Here is a 19767-nt window from a genome sequence, read left to right as displayed (position 1 = left end):
GAAAAACACTTAGCCATCTGACTCTGGCTCACGAACTCTTCCTATCTTTCCAATGTGAAAGGAGCGTGAAGGGATATGAAGGAAGTAGCGTGGGATAGTGGATAGAGCTTTGTCTGGGAGTCGGAAGAAGCTGCTACTTGTCTGTTGTGTGGCCTTAGGCAAGTCACTTCACTTCTCCGTGTCTCAGTTACCTCACCCTAAAATGAGAATTAAGACTCTGAGTCCCACGTGGGACATGGACTCTGTCTAATCTTATTATATTGTTAGGATTTGTATAAGTGCTGTGGACTGAGGAGGACTGAATAAAGAGTGTAAATCCAAGTTCAAATTCACTGGTGAGAGGGCTCCTAGGTGATGACCCCAAGGTCCTAATGCCTTTATCTTTCTTAGGAACAGGGTGGTTTTTACAGCTCACAATTGTGTAACCCCTCAATTTGTCACCACCACCTCTTGACTCTCTAGAAGAGCACTCGAACAGGCATAGAATCATCTGGAGTTCAGTTAGCCAATCTGGCTTCAAGAACACTGGTTGTTAAAATTCAAAGAGGTATTTGTCCATCCGGCTCTGATCTGCCGGTAGGATGACTGTCAACCAACACGGAAAAGCCTGCTCTACCCAGTCTTTGAAGATAGGGATCTTAACTGCATTTTTATTTGTTTCTACTTAACAATATTATGTCAACCAGACATTAGGTTCACCAAAAGATGTTTACTAGGGACTTGAAAGCTCTCCGGTTTTAGGATAGAAATAACCTAAAGTAGCAGTATTGGGACAACAATTCAGTGGTGATTGTTGCTAATGACCAAACTAATCTCCTTTGTCCAATAAGTCACTTGAAACATCTTATAAAAACTTAGCTCCCACAGCTGGCAAAGGTAACTCTTCAAGGCTTTTGTTTTCTTTCCATTGTAATGGTTCCAACTTTTAAACAGTTGTGTGCATTGACACCACGCCTTGAGAATTTAACCCAGTGGGACTGTGATTCAGTAATGTATTCATATTTTTGTGCACCAAAAAATGTTTGTATAGGTCTGGTTCTGTATTCTGCGTATCGTTCTAGCCTGTCAGACCTCACAGGAATAAATGTGAATGAATCGCTGTAATACATCTAACCTAATGTATCTAATTTTCTAAAGAAAATAACCTGTAAATCTTGGGTTAATACCTAATATAAGTGAAAATCAGAAAAAATACTTCTCACAAAAGGGCAATTTTCAGCAAAGAACTTGCTTAGTACAGTGCTTTGCCCATCATATGCACTAAAAAACCACTGATTGATTGATTGATCAGAGTCATATGAGAGTCCAGGGGAAGCAGCGTGGCTCAGTGGAAAGAGCCCGGGCTTTGGAGTCAGAGGTCATGGGTTCAAATGCCGGCTCCACCACTTGTCAGCTGTGTGACTTTGGGCAAGTCACTCAACTTCTCTGGGCCTTAGTTCCCTCATCTGTAAAATGGGGATTAAGACCGTGAGCCCCCCGTGGGACAACCTGATCACCTTGTAACCTCCCCAGAGCTTAGAACAGTGCTTTGCACATAGTAAGCACTTAATAAATGCCATTATTATAATTAATATAGATGAAAATCAGAAAAAATACTTCTCATAAAAGGGCAATTTTCAGGAAAGAACTTGCTTAGTGTAGTGCTTTGCACATTTTATGCACTCAATTAAATACACTGAGTGATTGATTGATTGAGTCATCTGAGAGTCCAGGGCCATGTGTCTAAGGGCTTCAGTGACTAGAAACCTGTGCAGGTACAGGATGGGGTCAGTGGCCTGAGTTGAAAAAAGTATGTCCAAAACCAGACCAGCTCTGACCCGAAGGGGAACTCATCCCTGGGCCCCCTCTCAGAGGCTCCTCTCCTGGGCCACACAGAAAAAGGCAGTTCTGGGTCTCCAGCTCCATCGGAGGGAAGGATGGAAGGGCCTGCAGCTGTGGGGGAGGTGAGAGCTCAACGTGGGGTGGAGGAGTGGATGCAGGAACAATGAGTAAACTGAGAATTCAGAGCAGGCCCCTGTGAGCCCCATCTGGGACAGGGACTGTATCCAACCCAATTTGCTTGTATCCACTCCAGTGCTTAGAACAGTGCTTGGCACATAGTAAGTGCTTAACAAATAACGTTATTTTTATTTATCATTATGTAGAGCATGGTTCTAAACATTCACGGGAGCACAGTTGAGTAGCCAGCAAGATGCTTCCCCTCAGGCAGCGTACATCCTAAGGAGGAAGACTGACATAAACCAGCCATTCACAAATAATCAGGAGAGGAGAATGATGATGGTGGTATTTGTTAAGGGCTTACTACGTGCCAAGCTCTGTTCTATGAACCAGTACTACAGATGTACAAATATCCTTAGGAAAGAGTAGGAGTTGATGTCAGGCCAGGATGGTGATGAGGTCAGAAGCCTCCCTGCACCCATAAAGGCTGCTCCCACCCCTTCTCCTATCGCTCCTCCACCCTGAGGGTCCCATAGCAGCCTGGCATCTACTCCTGATCAGGGACTCTGGGCAGGAAGCAGCTGCAGCACCAGAAGTCAAATAGCTCAGGAAGGTTTTTGTTCAGGGCTGGAGCACTGTGTGAGGCCAGCTGTTATGCTTCTGACAGTAATAATCACCAGCATCGTCAGCTTCCACCCTGCTGATGGTGAAAGTGAAGTCAGTCCCCGAACCACTGCCGCTGAACCGGTCGGAGACCCCAGAGGGGCGGCTGGAAGCGCTGTAGATGAGGGGCTTTGGAGCTTGTCCAGATTTCTGTTGATACCAAGCTATCCAGCTGCTGACACTGGAACTGGCTTTGCAGCGGATGGTGACAGTGTCTCCGGGAGACGCTGTCAGAGAATCCGGAGTCTGTGTCAACACAATGTCCCCCATGGATTCTAGAGGAGGAATTCATAGAAAGGGAAAAAAAATTAAAAATTGCTTAACCTTCATCCTAACAGTATAATCCATTTAATTAGACCTTTATGTTATACAAACTGGTTTCAGGCTGCACATACCATATCGATTTCTAAGAGAAATTTAGAGTTTAATAGAGTTATTTACAATATATTTAATCTAGTCAGAAGTTCAATAATCCTAACACATCTTTTCCTGTGCCGCGTCTTACCTTGGGCCCAGAGCAGCAGGAGGCAGAGGAGCTGAGCCCTGAAGAACATGTTGCTGCCCCTTGGTCGAGAACTGCAGACCCAGAGCTCAGAGTCCAGAGTGTGGCCTTGGGGGATGAGAAGGTGGTTATATCAGGCTCTGAACGGCTGGGTCGGTTCTCTGGAGAGTGATAGGGAAATGAGGGGATGGGCTGACAATTCCCTTCTCTGAGCCTGAGACCGGAGGGGTGGGGATAAAGGGCCCTCAGCTCTGCAGACCCTGATCACTTCCTGCCTAAGACATTTAGAGGTTGACCTTCTGGTGTTTGTGCAGACAGACAAGCCAGGATATAATAATAATGATGGTATTTGTTAAGCGCTTACTATGTGCAAAGCACTGTTCTAAGCGTTGGGGAGGCTACAAGGTGATGAGGTTGTCCCACCGGGGGCTCACAGTTTTTATCCCCATTTTACAGATGAGGGAACTGAGGCACAGAGAAGTTAAGTGACTTGCCCAAAGTCACAGAGCTGACAGTTGGTGGAGCCAGGATTTGAACCTATGACCTCTGACTCCAAAGCCTGGGCTCTTTCCACTGAGCCACGCTGCTTCTCTGTTGGTGTTGGAGGTCAGCTACTCTGTCTCATATGTTGCTATTCTATCCCTATCAGTCCTGACCCCCGCATCAATCCGTTGGCCACCATTTTCCCTGTTTCTGTATTTCATATTTCTATGCCTGCCTTCCTGGTTATTGTATAAACTCCTGGATAGTGAATGTGTCTTATATTTCTGTTGTATCTCCCAACCCCACCATGTGTCCCCAAGGGTCAGGACAGGCTGACCTACTCCAGTCCACAAATAGATCATGACTGTGGGCCAGGAACCAGCTCCAGTGGAGGACATGTAAGATAATGGCTCCCACTGAAGCGAGAGTGAAGCCTACAGTAAAAAATGCCGACCTCCTCCTCCGCAGCTGCAGCTACAGTCCCTCTGATGTGGGGTCAGAGATAGTGGAAAGGGAGGAGCTGGTCTGGTTAAGGACAGCCAAGTCCTTCTAGTCCAGCCGATGGGAAAATACTTAGACATCTGACTCTGGTACACTCACTGTTCCTATCTTTCTCTCCAATGTGAAAGGAGTGTGAAGGGATGTGAAGGAAGTAGTGTGACATAGTAGATAGAGCTTAGCCTGGGAGTCGGAAGAAGCTACCACTTGTTTGTTGTGTGACCTTGGGCAACTCACTTCACTTCTCTGTGTCTCAGCTACCTCGCCTTAAAATGAGAATTAAGGTTCTGAGTCCCATGTAGGACATGGACTATGTCTAATTTTATTAGATTTGGAGTCAGAGGTCATGGGTTCAAATCCCGGCTCCGCCAACTGTCAGCTGTGTGAATTTGGGCAAGTCACTTAACTTCTCTGTGCCTCAGTTACCTCATCTGTAAAATGGGGATTAAAACTGTGAGCCCCCCGTGGTGCAACCTGATCACCTTGCAACCTCCCAGTGCTTAGAACAGTGCTTTGCACACAGTAAGCGCTTAACAAATACCATTATTATTATTATTATTATTATTATTATTATTATTATTGTTAGATCATTTGGATTTGTTTAACTGTTGTGGACTGAGAGAGGAGAGAATAAAGGGTGTAAATCCAAGTACAAAGTCACTGGTGAGAGGTCTCCTAGGTGATGACTCCAATGTCCCAATTTCTTTGTTTACCTTTCTTAGGAACTGGGTGGTTACTAGAGCTCACAATTATGTAACCCCTCAGTTTGTCACCACCACCCCTTGACCCTCTCGAAGAGCACTCAAACAGGAATAGAATCATCTGGAGTTCAGTTAGCCATTCTGTCTTCATGAACACTGGTTGCTAAAATTCAAAGCAACCTCCTTTGCTTTGGCATTCCTCTTTCCCACCCTGATCTACCAGGAGGATGACTGGGGGCCTTCCCAGATTGAGCCCCTTCCTTCCTCTCCCCCTCCTCCCTCTCTCCATCCCCCTGCCTTACCTCCTTCCCTTCCCCACTGCACCTGTATATATGTATATGTTTGTACATATTTATTACTCTATTTATTTATCTTACTTGTACATATCTATTCTATTTGTTTTATTTCGTTAATATGTTTGGTTTTGTTCTCTGTCTCCCCCTTCTAGACTGTGAGCCCACTATTGGGTAGGGACCGTCTCTATATGTTGCCAACTTGTACTTCCCAAGTGCTTAGTTCAGTGCTCTGCACACAGTAAGTGCTCAATAAATACGATTGATTGACTGTCAACCAACATGGAAAAGCCTGCTCTACCCAGTTTCTGAGTTAGGGACCTTAACTGTGTTTTAATTTGTTTCTACTTAGCAATATTATGTCAACCAGCCATTTACCTTCTCCAAAAGGTTTTTACTTGGGACTTGAAAGCTCTCTAGTTTCAGGATAGAAATTACCCAAAGTAGCAGTATTGGGACAACAGTTCAGTGGTGATTGATGCTAATGACCAAACTAATCTCATTTGTCCAATAAACCATTTGAAACATCTTATAAAAACATAACTCCCACAGCTGACAAAGGTAATTCCTCAAGGCTTTTGTTTTCTTTCCATTGTAATGGTTCCAACTTTTAAACAGCAGTGTGCAGTGACACCAAACCTTGTGAATTTAACCCAGTGGGAATGAGATTCAACTATGCATTCAGATGTTTGCAGTGGCCATCACTTGACTTCCTGCTGCATCCATAAACACTGTTGAATCTGGGCCTGAGTTGCCATTTGCATTGGTCCAACTGGCTGGGAGATTGAGTCGCCCCTGCCAGAGCTCACTCTGAGTCAGGAGGCGAACGGGAAAGGCCTGAGCCAAGCCCTTCCCAGAATTGCCAGTACTGCCAGAGTTACCAGGGGTGCAGCTATCCACCTCCAGGACTGAGTGAAGGAAGCAGCCAGAGCTGAGTTGGCAGTGCTGAGGGAGGATGGTGTCTGGCGTTCAAGCACTTTGGAGGGTGCCAAGTAGTGTGGCTCAGTGGAAAGAGCCCGAGCTTGGGAGTCAGAGGTCATGGGTTCAAATCCCAGCTCTGCCACTCGTCAGCTGTGTGACTTTGGGCAAGTCACTTCACTTCTCTGGACCTCAGTTACCTCATCTGTAAAATGGGGATTAAGACTGTGAACCTCACATGGGACAACCTGATTACCTTGTATCCTCTCCAGTGCTTAGAACAGTGCTTTGCACATAGTAAGCGCTTAACAAATGCCATCATTAGTATTATTAATATTTGCTGGCAACAACCATCTGCTGCATCGACAGCTTCCACATTGCTGATTGCTGGCCTGTCACCAGGGCAACAGCCCCACATCCCCTGCCACAGAACCAAACCAGGACCCAACCCTTGGGAAGAAGCAACACTGTCTTCTTGACTTTGCAGCGGTTGGTGAATATACCTTTATGACCCAGGAAAGTGCAGGACGGAGTCTCCAAATCCCTGCTCTGCAGTAAGGAGGTTGGTAATCCTGTGAGCTGGAGCAGATGGAGGGGACTTCAGTTCCTAGAATCTTCGGTCAGAGGCCTGGTGAGAGCACTGAGCTGATCGTGTGAGAATGCAATCTGACAGAAACTCCTGCCCCCATCTCTCTAAGCCCTGGAACCAATTGCCACTGACCCATCCGTCATCAGCATTGGCCCCCATGATATTCTCCAACCTCTCTGCTCCTACCACGACAGAGATCCCCAAAGGAAATTTTTCCAAGTTGGTGATCACAGGCCACAGAGGAACATTTGGGGCCATGACAGGCCTAAGGCCTATATTCCATCTTGATTGGCCAAGTTGCCAGGTGCTCAGGGTGAGCACACCACATCCATCATTTATCTTTCTTACTTCACAAAGCCAGCAGACCTGTTGGGCAACAGCCAAATAGCTTCTGTTAAGGAGCTAAGATAAGGAAGTGGTATTCACCCAGCCCCTCTGGAATAAGCGGAACGAGGTGGAGCAGAGCCACACCAGATCCCATAATAATTGGTACCCAGGAATGGCCCTTTGTAATGGGATGAGATCTCTCTCAGCTTGTCTAATGCTCTCCCCTATCCAGTGTGTAGGGAGCCTACTCAGTGATGGCACCGCTAGGAAGATGGGCACTTCCTGGTAGTCATTTGTACGTAAGTAGACCCCGAATTAACCTGGGTGTCCAAGTAGCTATGTACCGTATTTTCGCCATAGTGTGTTGGACCTAGTTGAGCCTGGTGGCTCAGGCCTGTTGGCAGTGATTTACTTGTGTGATTAGTGCGATTAGACTTAGGTGCTCCCGGTGGCTTGGGCCCGGGATTTGCTTCAGTGATTAGCTCAGCTGGATCAGGGTGAGCCCAATGAGCCTAACTGTCATGGACTTCTGCTCTGAATACTAGCATATTAGATAAACTAGGAAAGCCTGCCTATTGGGCTGTGTTATAATAACTTCTACTAGTATATTAAATGATCTTGGGAAGCCCGCTTTTTGGGTCTTGATTGTCTGCTTCTACCTTTCAGGGATTTTGCTTTGGTTTATGTGAGTGGGACCAAATAAAGGTTCTTATTTTCGAACACATTCATTCATTCAATCATATTTATCGAGTGCTTACTGTGTGCAGAGCACTGGACTAAGCGCTTGGAAAGTACAATTCAGCAATAAAGAGAGACAATCCCTGCCCACTAGCCCTACCAGCTCAACCAGTGGGCGTAAGGGGGATTCTGGAGCCCAGGTTTATCAGGGGGCAACACAAATTATAAACCTTATACAAACAGCTTGTGGAGAGAGGAGGAGGAGGAGGAATTTGTATATACTGAAGAAAGTTGAAGGGAGAGTTCATGCCAGCATTTATGCAACGGTCCATGCCCATAAACTCAGCATTATCTTAAAGTCATCTCTCCCCATTCAACCAACATATTCAATCTGTCACCAAATCCTGTTGATTCTACCTTCATATCTCTACTGTAAGCTCTCTGGGGGCAGGGAATGTGTCTGCTCTACAGTTGTGTTGTACTCTCCCAAGTGCTTAGTACAGTGCCCGGCACACAGTAAACACTCAATAAATATGATTGATTGAATGTTCCCCTTCCCTTCCTTCCAAACTGCTACTATGCTGGGCCAACTACTTATCATATCCCACCTCAGCTACTGCATCAGCCTCCTCATTGACCACCTAGTCTCCAGCCCCTTCCCTTTCCATTTCATATTTCATGCTCAATGGAAAGAGCCCGGGCTTTGGAGTCAGAGGCCACGGGTTCAAATTCCGGCTCCGCCAATTGTCAGCTGTGTGACTTTGGGCAAGTCACTTCACTTCTCTGGGCCTCAGTGATCTCATCTGCATAATGGGGATGAAGACTGTGAGCCCCCCGTGGGACAACCTGATCACCTTGTAACCTCCCCAGTGCTTAGAACAGTGCTTTGCATATAGTAAGCATTTAATAAATGCCATTATTATTATTATTATTATTATACTTCACTCTGTTGCCCAGATCATCTATCTAAACTGTCATTCTGTGCTCATCTCCTGACTCCTAAAAAACCTCCAATAGTTGCCCAACTATCTCTGCATCGAACAGAAACTTCTCTGTCCCTCCTTCCTGTTCTCATTCCTCTCTCAAAATAATCCAGCCCACAGACAGTACTCCTCTAGCACCAATTTATTTACTGTGTCTCAATTTCATCTCTCTGGCTCATCAACTTGCTCATGGCCTGCCAGCTGCCTGGAACGCCCTCCCATTTTCATATCTATCAGACCACCACTCTTCCCAACTTCAAAGCCCTACTAAAATCATATCTCCTCTAAAAAGCTTCCCTGACTAATCTCTCACCTCCCCACCCTATATTTCTGCCCTTTTGGGTCACGCATACAGTGAAGTCCATACCCACTAATCACTTCGATCCTCACCCTTCCCACTCCCACGGCATTCATGTACAAATCCTTCTATTCTATTTGCTTCCTTTACCACTAATTTATTTTCATGTCTGTTTCCCCTGCTAGACTGTAAGCTCCTTGAGGGCAGGGATCATGTCTGCTAACTCTAGTACTCTTCCAAGCCCTGAGAAGTAGCATGGCCTTGTGAAGAGAGCACGGCTCTGAAATTCAGAAAGGCCAGGGTTTCAAACCCAACTCTGACACTTGTTTGCTGCGTGACCTTGGACAAGTCACTTAACTTTGCTGTGCTTCTGTTTCCTCAGCTGTAAAATGGGGATACCTGTCTTCCTTCCTACTTAGTTTGTGATCCCCATGTGGGACGGGGCAATGTCCAGCCTAATTAAATTGTACCTACCCCAGAGCTTAGAACAGTACTTACATAAAGTAAAGGCTTAATGAATATCATTTTTAAAAAGTCTTGTGCATACAGTGTGCACTCAGTAAATAACACTGCTTTGTTTATTGATTGTAAACCCTTCTCCACAGAACAAGAGTCGCTGCATCAGGCCAGTTCCACAAAAGCTGCGGGGGGAGGGAGGGCAGCGGGGCTAGCCGAGCATCACCCTTCAGCCAGCTGGGGGAGGTTTTTGTACAGGACTGGAGCACTGTGCGAGCGGAGTGCTATAACCTTGCTGACAGTAATAATCTGCGGCATCGTCAGCTTCCACATTGCTGATGGTGAGAGTGAAATCCATCCCAGACCCACTACCTTTGAATCGGGCCGGGACCCCGGGCATCAGGGTGGTGGCCTGTTTAACGATCAGCTTAGGCGCTTGTCCGGGTTTCTGCTGGTACCAGTTTAAACTGTTGGAACCTGAACTTTCCGTCACACTCCGACTGGTTTTGCAGTTGATGGTGACTGTCCCTCCAGGAAACTCAGACTGGGCGTCTGGAGTCTGAGTGACCACAATCTGCCCATTGGAGTCTGAAATCACAAGTGAAAGATAAATATCCCTGAAGTAAAATGATTATACAGAGATAGGAACTGTACCTTGGTAAAAGGAATTGCCCTGAGTGAGAGATGAGGACGATCATGGCTGTGTTCCCTGGGATGACTGGGCATTTCCCACCGACCAGTCCGGCTCCTCTTCAGATGGCCCCCAGGATCCCTAAGTGATTCCAGACTCAGGCCCCAGAGACACATTCCCTTTCCACTTCTGTCCTATGTTCTCTCACCTGAGACCCAGAGCAGCAAGAGCCCGAGGAGCAGGGACAAAGCCATCACCTCGATCCGTCTGACCTGTCCAGTGCTGACTGGTCCTGTCCCCAGTGATGGCAAAATTAATACCCAATCTAGGTCTCAGAGTTACATCACTAGATTAATATGCAAATCATATGGTTAGGATTTTTAAATCAGTGAAAATAACTTCTCTAGCTTGTGGTATTTTTCATATTTTCATATTCATTTTCATTTTTCACATTCTGTGGAAAGAGCACGGGCTTGGGATTCAGAGGGCGTAGGTTCTAATCCTGGCTCTGCCACTTGTCTGTGATGTGACCTCGGGCAAGCCATTTAACTTCTCTGTGCTTGTTACCTCATCTGTAAAATGGGGATTAAGACTGTGAGCCCCATGAGGGACAATCTTATTACCTCGTATCTACCCCAGTGCTTAGAACAGTGTTTGGCACATAGTAAGCATTTAACAAATACCATTATTATTATTAATAATAATAGTCAAGAGACTATTCATTCCTAGGTAATCACAGTGCCCCTCAGCAGCAATGAAGACACTACATATAATGTCCTTCATACTTGAAACGGGAAGAATTTCATTTATTTGGGGTGTGTGTGGGTGTGTGTGTAAATAACTGAAAAGACCAATGCAGGACCCTCAGTCCTGAACAAATGTTGTTCACAAAATGGTAAATCTTCTTTGTAAAGTCTGTCATGTTTGTCTTTTGCAGGGACTGGTGTAATGTTTTTGAGTGTCCTCATGGAGCTTTTGGTCCAACAGAGCAACCCCTTTCCTGGCTGCAGTATCAGTATACCATGCTGGTCTAGCCTCAGTAGTTGATGCCGACTTGGCTAAGGCTTACTTACATGCAGCACTTAGGTACATATCCATTATTTATTTATATAAATGTCTGCCTCTCCTTCAGGACTGTAAGCTCGTAGAGAATGTCTACCAACTCTGCCGGGTTACTATATTGTACAGGGAAGCAGCGTGGCTCAGTGGAAAGAGCCCGGGCTTTGGAATCAGAGGTCATGGGTTCAAATTCTGGCTCCACCAACTGTCAGCAGTGTGACTTTGGGCAAGTCACTTCACTTCTCTGGGCCTCAGTTCCCTCATCTGTAAAATGGGGATTAAGACTGTGAGCCCCAGTGGGACAACCTGATCACCTTGTAACCTCCCCAGCGCTTAGAACAGTGCTTTGCACATAGTAAGTGCTTAATAAATGCCATTATTATTATTATTATGCATCCTTAAATAGTTTCCTCTGGCCTCCTTGCTTTCAATTTCCCAATTTCAGCACACCATCCAGCAGCTGCTTGGATATCCTGCTGCCTATTCCCCCTCAGGTCTCACCCAGTGCAGTGTGTTGCAGTGATCAGAGCTACAGTACTAGAGAATTGTTCTCAGCCTTCACTGTTTGTGAGCCTGGCTTCTCATAGCTTATGTAGCCTATGAGTGATACAGTCAATGGGACACTGATGAAACTGCTCAAGGAATCAGATTTTGGATCTGGGGGGCTCCAGGTCTCGCAGTCATAGAGAAAACTGATCAGCAAAGGTGAGATGGACTATATACTAGAAGTAGTAACAGTCTTTATTACATGTTACTGTATGCATAAATGAATTATATCAAATTAATCTAGAGATATTCTTCTCCCTGGCTGATTAGCCTAATCCCTCTTCAAACAGGTGGCCCTGCTCCTCAGAGCCAGTATAAGTGTAAGAGTGGCTGGGGATACAATCGGTCAGTCATGCAGTCAGATGGATCCAAAAGGTGTCCTCGGCCCAGCTCCTTGGGTTCCTGCTGATGTTGGTTTTGGGTGAGAAAATACCAGGCAGAAGCAGCACGGAAACATGTCTAGAGGACCTGAGTCTAGAATCACTCAGGGATCCTGTGGGCTGTCTGGAAGGGGGCCCAACGGATCAGAGGGAAACACCCAATCGCTGCAGGGAACACAGCCATGATTGTCCTCACTGCTCATCAGGGGCAATGAAGTTTAACTTGGCTTAGTCCCGTTTCTATGCATTTTCTGTCTTAATAATAATAATGATGATGGTATTTGTTAAGCGCTTACTATGTACAAAGCACTGTTCTAAGCGCTGGGATAGATACAAGGTTATCAGGTTGCCCCATGTGGGGCTCACAGTCTTAATCCTCCCCTTCTCCCCCTCTCCATCCCCCTCGCCTTACCTCCTTCCCTTCCCCACAGCACCTGTATATATGTATATATGTTTGTACGTATTTATTACTCTATTTATTTTATTTGTACATATCTATTCTATTTATTTTATTTTGTTAATATGTTTTGTTCTCTGTCTCCCCCTTCTAGACTGTGAGCCCACTGCTGGGTAGGGACCGTCTCTATAAGTTGCCAACTTGTACTTCCCAAGCGCTTAGTACAGTGCTCTGCACACAGTAAGCGCTCAATAAATACGATTGATGATGATGATGATGTTGGCGACTTGTACTTCCCAAGCGCTTAGTACAGTGCTCTGCACACTGTAAGCGCTCAATAAATATGACTGATTGATTGATTAATCCCCATTTTACAGATGAGGGAACTGAGACTCACAGAAGTTAAGTGACTTGCCTGAAGTCACACAGCTGACAGTTGGCAGAGCCGGGATTTGAACCCATGACCTCTGACTTCAAAGCCCATGCTCTTTCCACCAAGCCACGCTCCGTCTCACATGTCTTATGTGAATATTCATTTTCCGCATGTGATTTCAGACTCCAGTGGAGACATTCTGGTCACTTTTACTCAAGACTCCCTGTCTGTGTTTTCAGGAAAGTCAGTCACCATTCACTGCAAAACCAGTGAGGGTGCGATTGAAGTCCTGGACTTTGAAAGTTTCAGCTGGTACCAACGGATTCCCAAAATTCTTATGTCTGTCACTTACTATATAGCCTCTGGGGTTCCAGCTTGGTTCAGGGGCAGCGGGTCTGGGACGGATTCTGCTCTCACCATCAGCGGTGTGGAAGCTGACGATGCTGTAGATTATTACTGTCAGCAAGGCTATATCCCTCGCACAGCGCTCTGGCTCTGAACAGAAACCTCCCTTGGCTTGGTGGTGTGTGACCATTTGCTGTCCCAACTATTTGTCTTCCCCTTGGAGCTGTGACAGGACTATGACACTTTGGTTGAAGGGTTTGTTTGAATCCAGGTTGGCTCTGACTTCCCTGAAATTGGTGCCTGGAACTGGTCCCTGCCCGTTCCCTTCCCTGCCCTTTCACTCTCTATTTCAGCTTATGAACATGGGAGTTGCAAAGACAGATTTTTTTATGATATTTGTTAAAGTGCTTACTGTGTGTCCAACACTGTTCTAAGCACTGGGGTAGGTACAGGTCAATTAAGTCATATATTGCCCATGCCCCGCATGGGACTCACAGACTAAGTAGGTGGGAGAATAGGTATTGAATGTCCATCTTACAGTTGAGAAAACTGAGGCACAGAGAAGTCAAGTGACTTGCCCAAAGTCACACAGTAAGCAATTAGCAGAACCAGGATTAAAACCCAGATCCTCTCCAAGGCCCAGAATTCTCAGTCTGGGAAAACTAAGGAAAAGATTGTAATCCTCCTGAATCTCTCAGCCATCATCAACACACGTGACCTGCTCTTCTTCTTGGAAAAAGATCAGATCTTGCTTTTGCTGGTATTCTCCTAGTTCTCCTTCTTCTCTGGTTACTCTTTTTTGGACCTTTTTTAGATGATGAGATCCCTCATGTGGCCAAGTTGGTGATCAGGTGAGGTGGGGTGAAGAAGGAGGTTTGCTGAGTGGAGGGGAAAGGATCTGGCAAGCTGGGGAATCAGTAAAAACTTCCATGTGGATATAGTTAAGGGATAAGGGAGGGGAGAAGAAAATGAGATGGTCAGAGAAGCAGTTTGGCATAGTGAGTCAGAAGGACCTAATCCACTTCTAATCCACTTGCTCCACCACTTGCCTGTTGGAATTTAGACAAATCACTTAGCTACTCTGTGCCTCAGTTCCCTCATCTGTAAAATGGGAATTAAGACTGTGAGCTCTATGTGGGCCATGGAGTGTTTACAGCGTAATTAACTTGTACCTACTCCAGTGCTTAGTACAGTGCCTGGCACGTAGTGGGCAGGGAATGTGTCTGCCAACTCTGCTGTATTGTACTCCCTCAAGTGCTTAATACAGTGCTCTGCATTTGGTAAATGCTCAATACATACCACTGATCAATTGATTGATTGACAGAGGTGGAAGACGGTGGCAATACAATACCTCTTTCCAGTAAAAGGCAATGCTTCAGACCCCTGCCACCCTGGATCGTTCTTTGGGTAATGATGTTGGGATGCTGGGACAGAGAGTGATGAGGGGGTGCGTTGTGATTTTGGGGGTTTTCTATTGCAGAAACTCCAGGACATTGACAAGGAAGGGTGATTGTCCGTAACAGAGAAGAGAGAACAGTCCGTAACAGAGAAGCAGCATGGCTCAGTGGAAAGAACCCGGGCTTTGGAGTCAGAGGTCATGGGTTCAAATCCCGGCTCCGCCACTTATCAGCTGTGTGACTTTGGGCAAGTCACTTCACTTCTCTGGGCCTCAGTTCCCTCATCTGGAAAATGAGGATAAAGACTGTGAGCCCTGTGTGGGACCACCTGATCACCTTGTAACCTCCCCAGCACTTAGAACAGTGCTTTGCACATAGTAAGCACTTAATAAATGCCATTATTATTATTATTATCCTCTCCATGGGGGCTGGAGGGTGCACGGTAACAGGCAACTAGACAGGAAGGAGAGGGACTTATTTAGTACCTGGAAAATGAGCTCACTCCTTCCTGCCATGGCTGGTCCCCCAACAAGACAAGGCTGGGAGGGCTATTCAGTCTCCATCTGTGCTGTCTGGGGCCAGAGAGGGACTGGGGGTTCCAGTCAATCAATTAATCAATCAATTGCATTTATTGAGCACTTACTGTGTGTGTGGTGCTCTATACTGTTTGCTTGGAAGTGTACAAATAATAATAATAATAATGGCATTTATTAAGTGCTTACTATGTGCAAAGCACTATTCTAAGTGCTGAGCACTGTTCTAAGTGCTGCAGTTGGTAGATCCAGGGAGCTTATAGCCTAGAGGGAGATGCAGACATTAATTTAAATAAATAAATTATGGATATGTACATGAATGCTATGGGGCAGAGGGAGGGGTGAATAAAGGGTGTAAATCCAAGAGCAATCCAAGATCAATCCAAGTTTCAATCTCAAAAGCTGTCAGTCCGGTCCCTTCCTGGCAATTCTTCCCCTCCGCAGAGCAAGAGTTGCGGCATCAGAGCTGCTTCAGAGCAACTGCGTGGAAGGGAGGGCAGCTGGGACCACTATCACTGAGGAGGTTTTTGTACGGGACTGGAGCACTGTGGGAGAGGGGCACTATAAGCTTGCTGACAGTAGTAGTCTGCTGCATCGTCAGCTTCCACATCACTGATGGTCAGAGTGAAATCCGTCCCAGACCCGCTGCCGCTGAACCGGGCTGGAACCCCGGAGGGCCGGGTGGAAGCATACTGAATCAGCAGTGTAGGGGCCTGCCCCCATTTCTGTTGATACCAGTGTAAAAACTCTTTTCCCCCAGAGGTGAGACTCTCACTGGCTTTGCAGTGGATGGTCACCCTCTCCCCAGGAGATGCGGACAGGGAGTCTGGAGACTGAGTCACCACTTTAATCCCTGTGGAGCCTGCAGGTGGAAATCAGAGATGAAAGGAGACGTTTAAGATGAAACGCAAATGTTCGAATTAGCGATCCATCCAATGGATGAGGGGAAATTTCTGTTCTACCAAACTCCACCAAATTCCTTCATTATATACTAACAATGTTATACATAAACATTGATGTAATGACAGTGTTTATGTCCATATTGAAATTAATTCACACTCCAGATTTTAATTATTTCACTGTGTAAAATAATTTCCTACCTGAGACTCCGAGCAGGAGGAAGCAGAAAAGCTGAGCTGGTGACAGCATTGTCAGACAGATCTGTCCAATGCAGATCAGAAGGCCCTGAGCAAAGAGGCTGAGCAAACTGAACCAACATTTATAGTGACTCTGAGAGTAGAAACTCAGCTCTGGGCCCCTGGGACGCACATGCAAAGCAGCACGTATCGGGTTGAAGCAGGTTTAAAGGCAGCTTCAGTGCGACTGTTCAGGACCTGGTCAGTGGGTGTTGACACTCCCCATGATTCCTTGGGGTCAGGGCTGCTTATCTACCGTATTCATAAAACTAGGGCTTTCCCATTATAAACTAGTGTTTGGAGCCAGTGGCTGGAAGGAGGGAGAGGAATGACCTTCCAGTAGCCCCAAGGGAAGGCTGATTTCCTTGACTCCATTCCATCTGAGTCCTGCTCAGCTGGGCCCGGGACTCCACTTCGGGGTCTGATTCTTGGGGAGAACTGACCAGGCCTGGACAAGGTTGGCCCTAGCTTTGTTTTGATCACTGAGGAAAAAACTAGGTCATTTCTCCACCACCCACATGACCTAGTGATGATGTGCAACATCACCAAGTGAGAACAAGTATGGTTTATTAGATAGAGCACGGGCCTGGGAGTAGAAGGACCTGGGTTCTAATCCCAGCTCCACCACATATCCACTGTGTGACCTTGAGCAACTCACTTCACTTCTCTGGCCCTCAGTTACCTCAACTGTAAAAGGGGGATTAAGAGTGTGAGCCCCATGTGAGACAGGGACTGCATCCGACCTGATTAACTTGTATCTACCCCTGCTCTTAGAACAGTGTTTGGCAATTAATAAACCCTTAACAAGTACCATAATTATTATTATGTCATCAAAATGCGTTGCCCTTGGGGCAGAGCAGGGAGCAGTAATCCAGTCCACTGGTTCCAGTCCTGGACAGAGCTCCTGCCTATTCCTCATGGGCCCCAGAACCCATGGTGTCCAGCCTCGTTGAGTCTGACTGGCTCATACTCTCCCCTTCATTACCCACCACTGTCCTCTTCCTCCCCCATCTTCACCTCCCTCCTGGGGTAATGGTATTTATTACTCTCCCCCGCCTGGACAACTAGGTAGGATACCTTGTCCCAACCCCTAGGGCATTATCCCATCTCCCTACTCCTAGTCTTATCCAAACTCCTGAAATAAAGAAGCAGCTTGGCCTAGTAGAGAGGCCCGGGATTCAGCAGTACATGGGTTCTGATCCCAGCTCAGGCTGTTGCCTGCTGTGTGACCTTGGCCATGTCACTTAACGTCCCAGTGCCCACGTTGCCTCATCTGTACAAGGGGGATTGAATACCTGTCTTCCCTCCTACTTGTGAGACTCTTTTGGGATAGGAACTGTGTCCCACCTGCAAAACAAGAAATGGTTAGTCAGTCAGTCAGTCAATCACATTAATTGAGCACTTACAGTATAACAATAAACATCAAATTCCCTGCCTACAGCATGCTTATTGACTAGAGGGGGAGACAGGCATTAATGTAAATAAATACATTAATGCTGAGGGGTTGAGAGCAGAGATGAATAAGAGGAGCAAGTCAGGGAGACACAGATGGAGTGGGAGAAGAGGAAAGGAGGACTTAGTGAGGCAAGGCTTCTTGGAGGAGATGTGCTTTCATTAAGGCTTTGAAGGAGGGGAGAGTAATTGTCTGTTGGATATGAGGAGGGAGGGCGGTCCAGGTCAGAGGCTGGTTTGGGGCAGATGTCAGCATTGAGATAGACTAGATCAAGGTAAGTAAGAAGGTTGGCATCAGAGGATTGAAGTGGGCTGAGTTGTAGGAGAGGAGCAAGATGAAGTAGGAGGGGGCAAGGTGACTGAGTACGTATTCCATCTAAGTGACTGTCTCTGCTCACACTGTGGTCTCTCCCAAGTGCATAGTACAGTGCTCTGCACACAATAAGTGCTCAATAACCAATGACTGATTGATTGACAAGGAGTCCTCTGCCATTTCATCAGTGAGCAGCAGGAAGAAGGGAGGGAAGACATTTGTTTGAGCATCTGTGGCCTGAAGCCCGTGGTCAGAGCAAAGTGAGAAGATTGGGAAACAGACAACTAGTAGCGTAAAACCAAAGGGGACATAGAACAATCTGGTGATAGGGGAGAAAGTGTAGGTGGTGATCTTTTGTGGATTTAAGGTTTTTTTATAGATTTAAGCTAAAGGGATGTGAGTTCATGACTGGAGCATCTTGGGGAAAAGGCTTGGGGTTTCAGATTGCTCAGGGGAAGACTAGGGCTGGAGACCAGAGCTGGTCTGGTTGGTGGGAGCAGTGGAGAGGCACCTCAGCCACCAGTTTTGAAGGACTAGAAAGCAGGGAAATATATGCTGGAGGGATCCTCATAAATAAGAGATCCTTCCCTTAGCTTGGAGGGAAGTGCAGAAGACAGTGGGAAAAACTGTACTTGTACTTCCCAAGCACTTAGTACAGTGCTCTGCACACAGTAAGCACTCAATAAATACAATTGAATGAATGAATGAATGAAAAATAGAATAAAGTTGGTATTAAGTATTTGCCAATGAAATTTTCCAAGTCTCTACCTGCACTGAAACTGCTTACAGCATTTACAAGCCTCTGAATGGATGCATATGTGACTGAGTCTTGTAGATAAAAGGTAAGCTCCTCGAGGGCAGGATCATGTCTACTAATTCCATTTTACTCTCCCAAGTGCTTGGAGCCATCTGCATGGAGTAGCTACTCAATAAACATTATTAATTGATTGTATATCACTTCCTGGACTGTTTCAGATTTGGAATCCAGTGAGGTAGGAGGTTGTCCAGATGAACTTGTGAGCTCACTCGGATTTTTTGGCTGGGACAAGTGCAGAACTCGGGCCCAGAGTATAACAGAATGAAATAGTTCTGTTGCCCTGAGCAGATGGGGCAGGTCCCTAGGGTATTGCTATGGAAAGCAGCAGGTGGGAGGAAATGTGCAGTCTCTGGGGAAGGGCAGAGGGGCAGATATGTAGGTGCCTGCTGCCGACTACTGGCATAATCAGCTTCCTGGGGGAAGCTGATGAAGGACCCTTCTCTCAGTTCCTCCATCTAGAATGTAAGCTCGTTATAATAATAATTGTGGTATTTGTTAAGCGCTTACTCTGTGCCGGACACTGTACTAAGCACTGGGGTGGATAGAAGCAAATCGTGTTGGACACAGTCCCTGTCCCAAATGGGGCTCCCAGTCTCAATCCCCATTTTGCAGGTGAGGTAACTGAGGCACAAAGCAGTAAGTGACTTGTCCAAGGTCACATAGCAGACAAGTGGTGGAACCAGGATTGGAACCTACGACCTTCCAATTCCCAGGCCCGTGCTCTATCCACTATGCCATGCTGCTTGGAACACATCTGCTAATTCTGTTGTACTCTCCCAAGTGCTTACTTAATATAGTGCTCTGCTCAGAGTAAGCGCTCAATAAATACCATTGATTGATTGATCAATTGGTCCAGCAGGTCTGGGAGATGATCCAGAGTCTCAGGGAGGGACCACAATCACCCTGGGGATGCTGCAGCATTGTTGGCCCACTAGACTCAGTAATGGTCTGATCAGTCAGTCATATTTATTGAACGCTTACTGTGTGCAGAGTGCTTGGAAGAGTACAATACAACAATAAACAGACATATTCTTTGCCCACAACGAGTGGGGCTCAGAACT

General features: G+C 46.3%; 3 gene segments (V, D, J or C); all 3 read right to left on the bottom strand.

The window, feature by feature from the left end:
• Positions 1 to 2559: 2559 nt before the first annotated feature.
• On the bottom strand, positions 2560 to 6547 carry LOC119932826. The segment is given in 3 exon segments: positions 2560 to 2876; positions 3107 to 3211; positions 6500 to 6547. Coding segments are annotated over 2 exon segments (366 nt in total).
• Positions 6548 to 9556: 3009 nt separating this feature from the next.
• LOC119932825 lies at positions 9557 to 10231 on the bottom strand. The segment is given in 2 exon segments: positions 9557 to 9915; positions 10167 to 10231. Coding segments are annotated over 2 exon segments (405 nt in total).
• Positions 10232 to 15459: 5228 nt separating this feature from the next.
• Positions 15460 to 16145, bottom strand: LOC119932824. The segment is given in 2 exon segments: positions 15460 to 15850; positions 16089 to 16145. Coding segments are annotated over 2 exon segments (440 nt in total).
• Positions 16146 to 19767: the final 3622 nt, after the last annotated feature.

Source organism: Tachyglossus aculeatus, chromosome 10 (assembly GCF_015852505.1).
Source record: "Tachyglossus aculeatus isolate mTacAcu1 chromosome 10, mTacAcu1.pri, whole genome shotgun sequence".
Taxonomy (NCBI): domain Eukaryota; kingdom Metazoa; phylum Chordata; class Mammalia; order Monotremata; family Tachyglossidae; genus Tachyglossus; species Tachyglossus aculeatus.
Note: the sequence above shows the minus strand (reverse complement) of the source record. Positions and strands in the feature narration are given on the sequence as shown.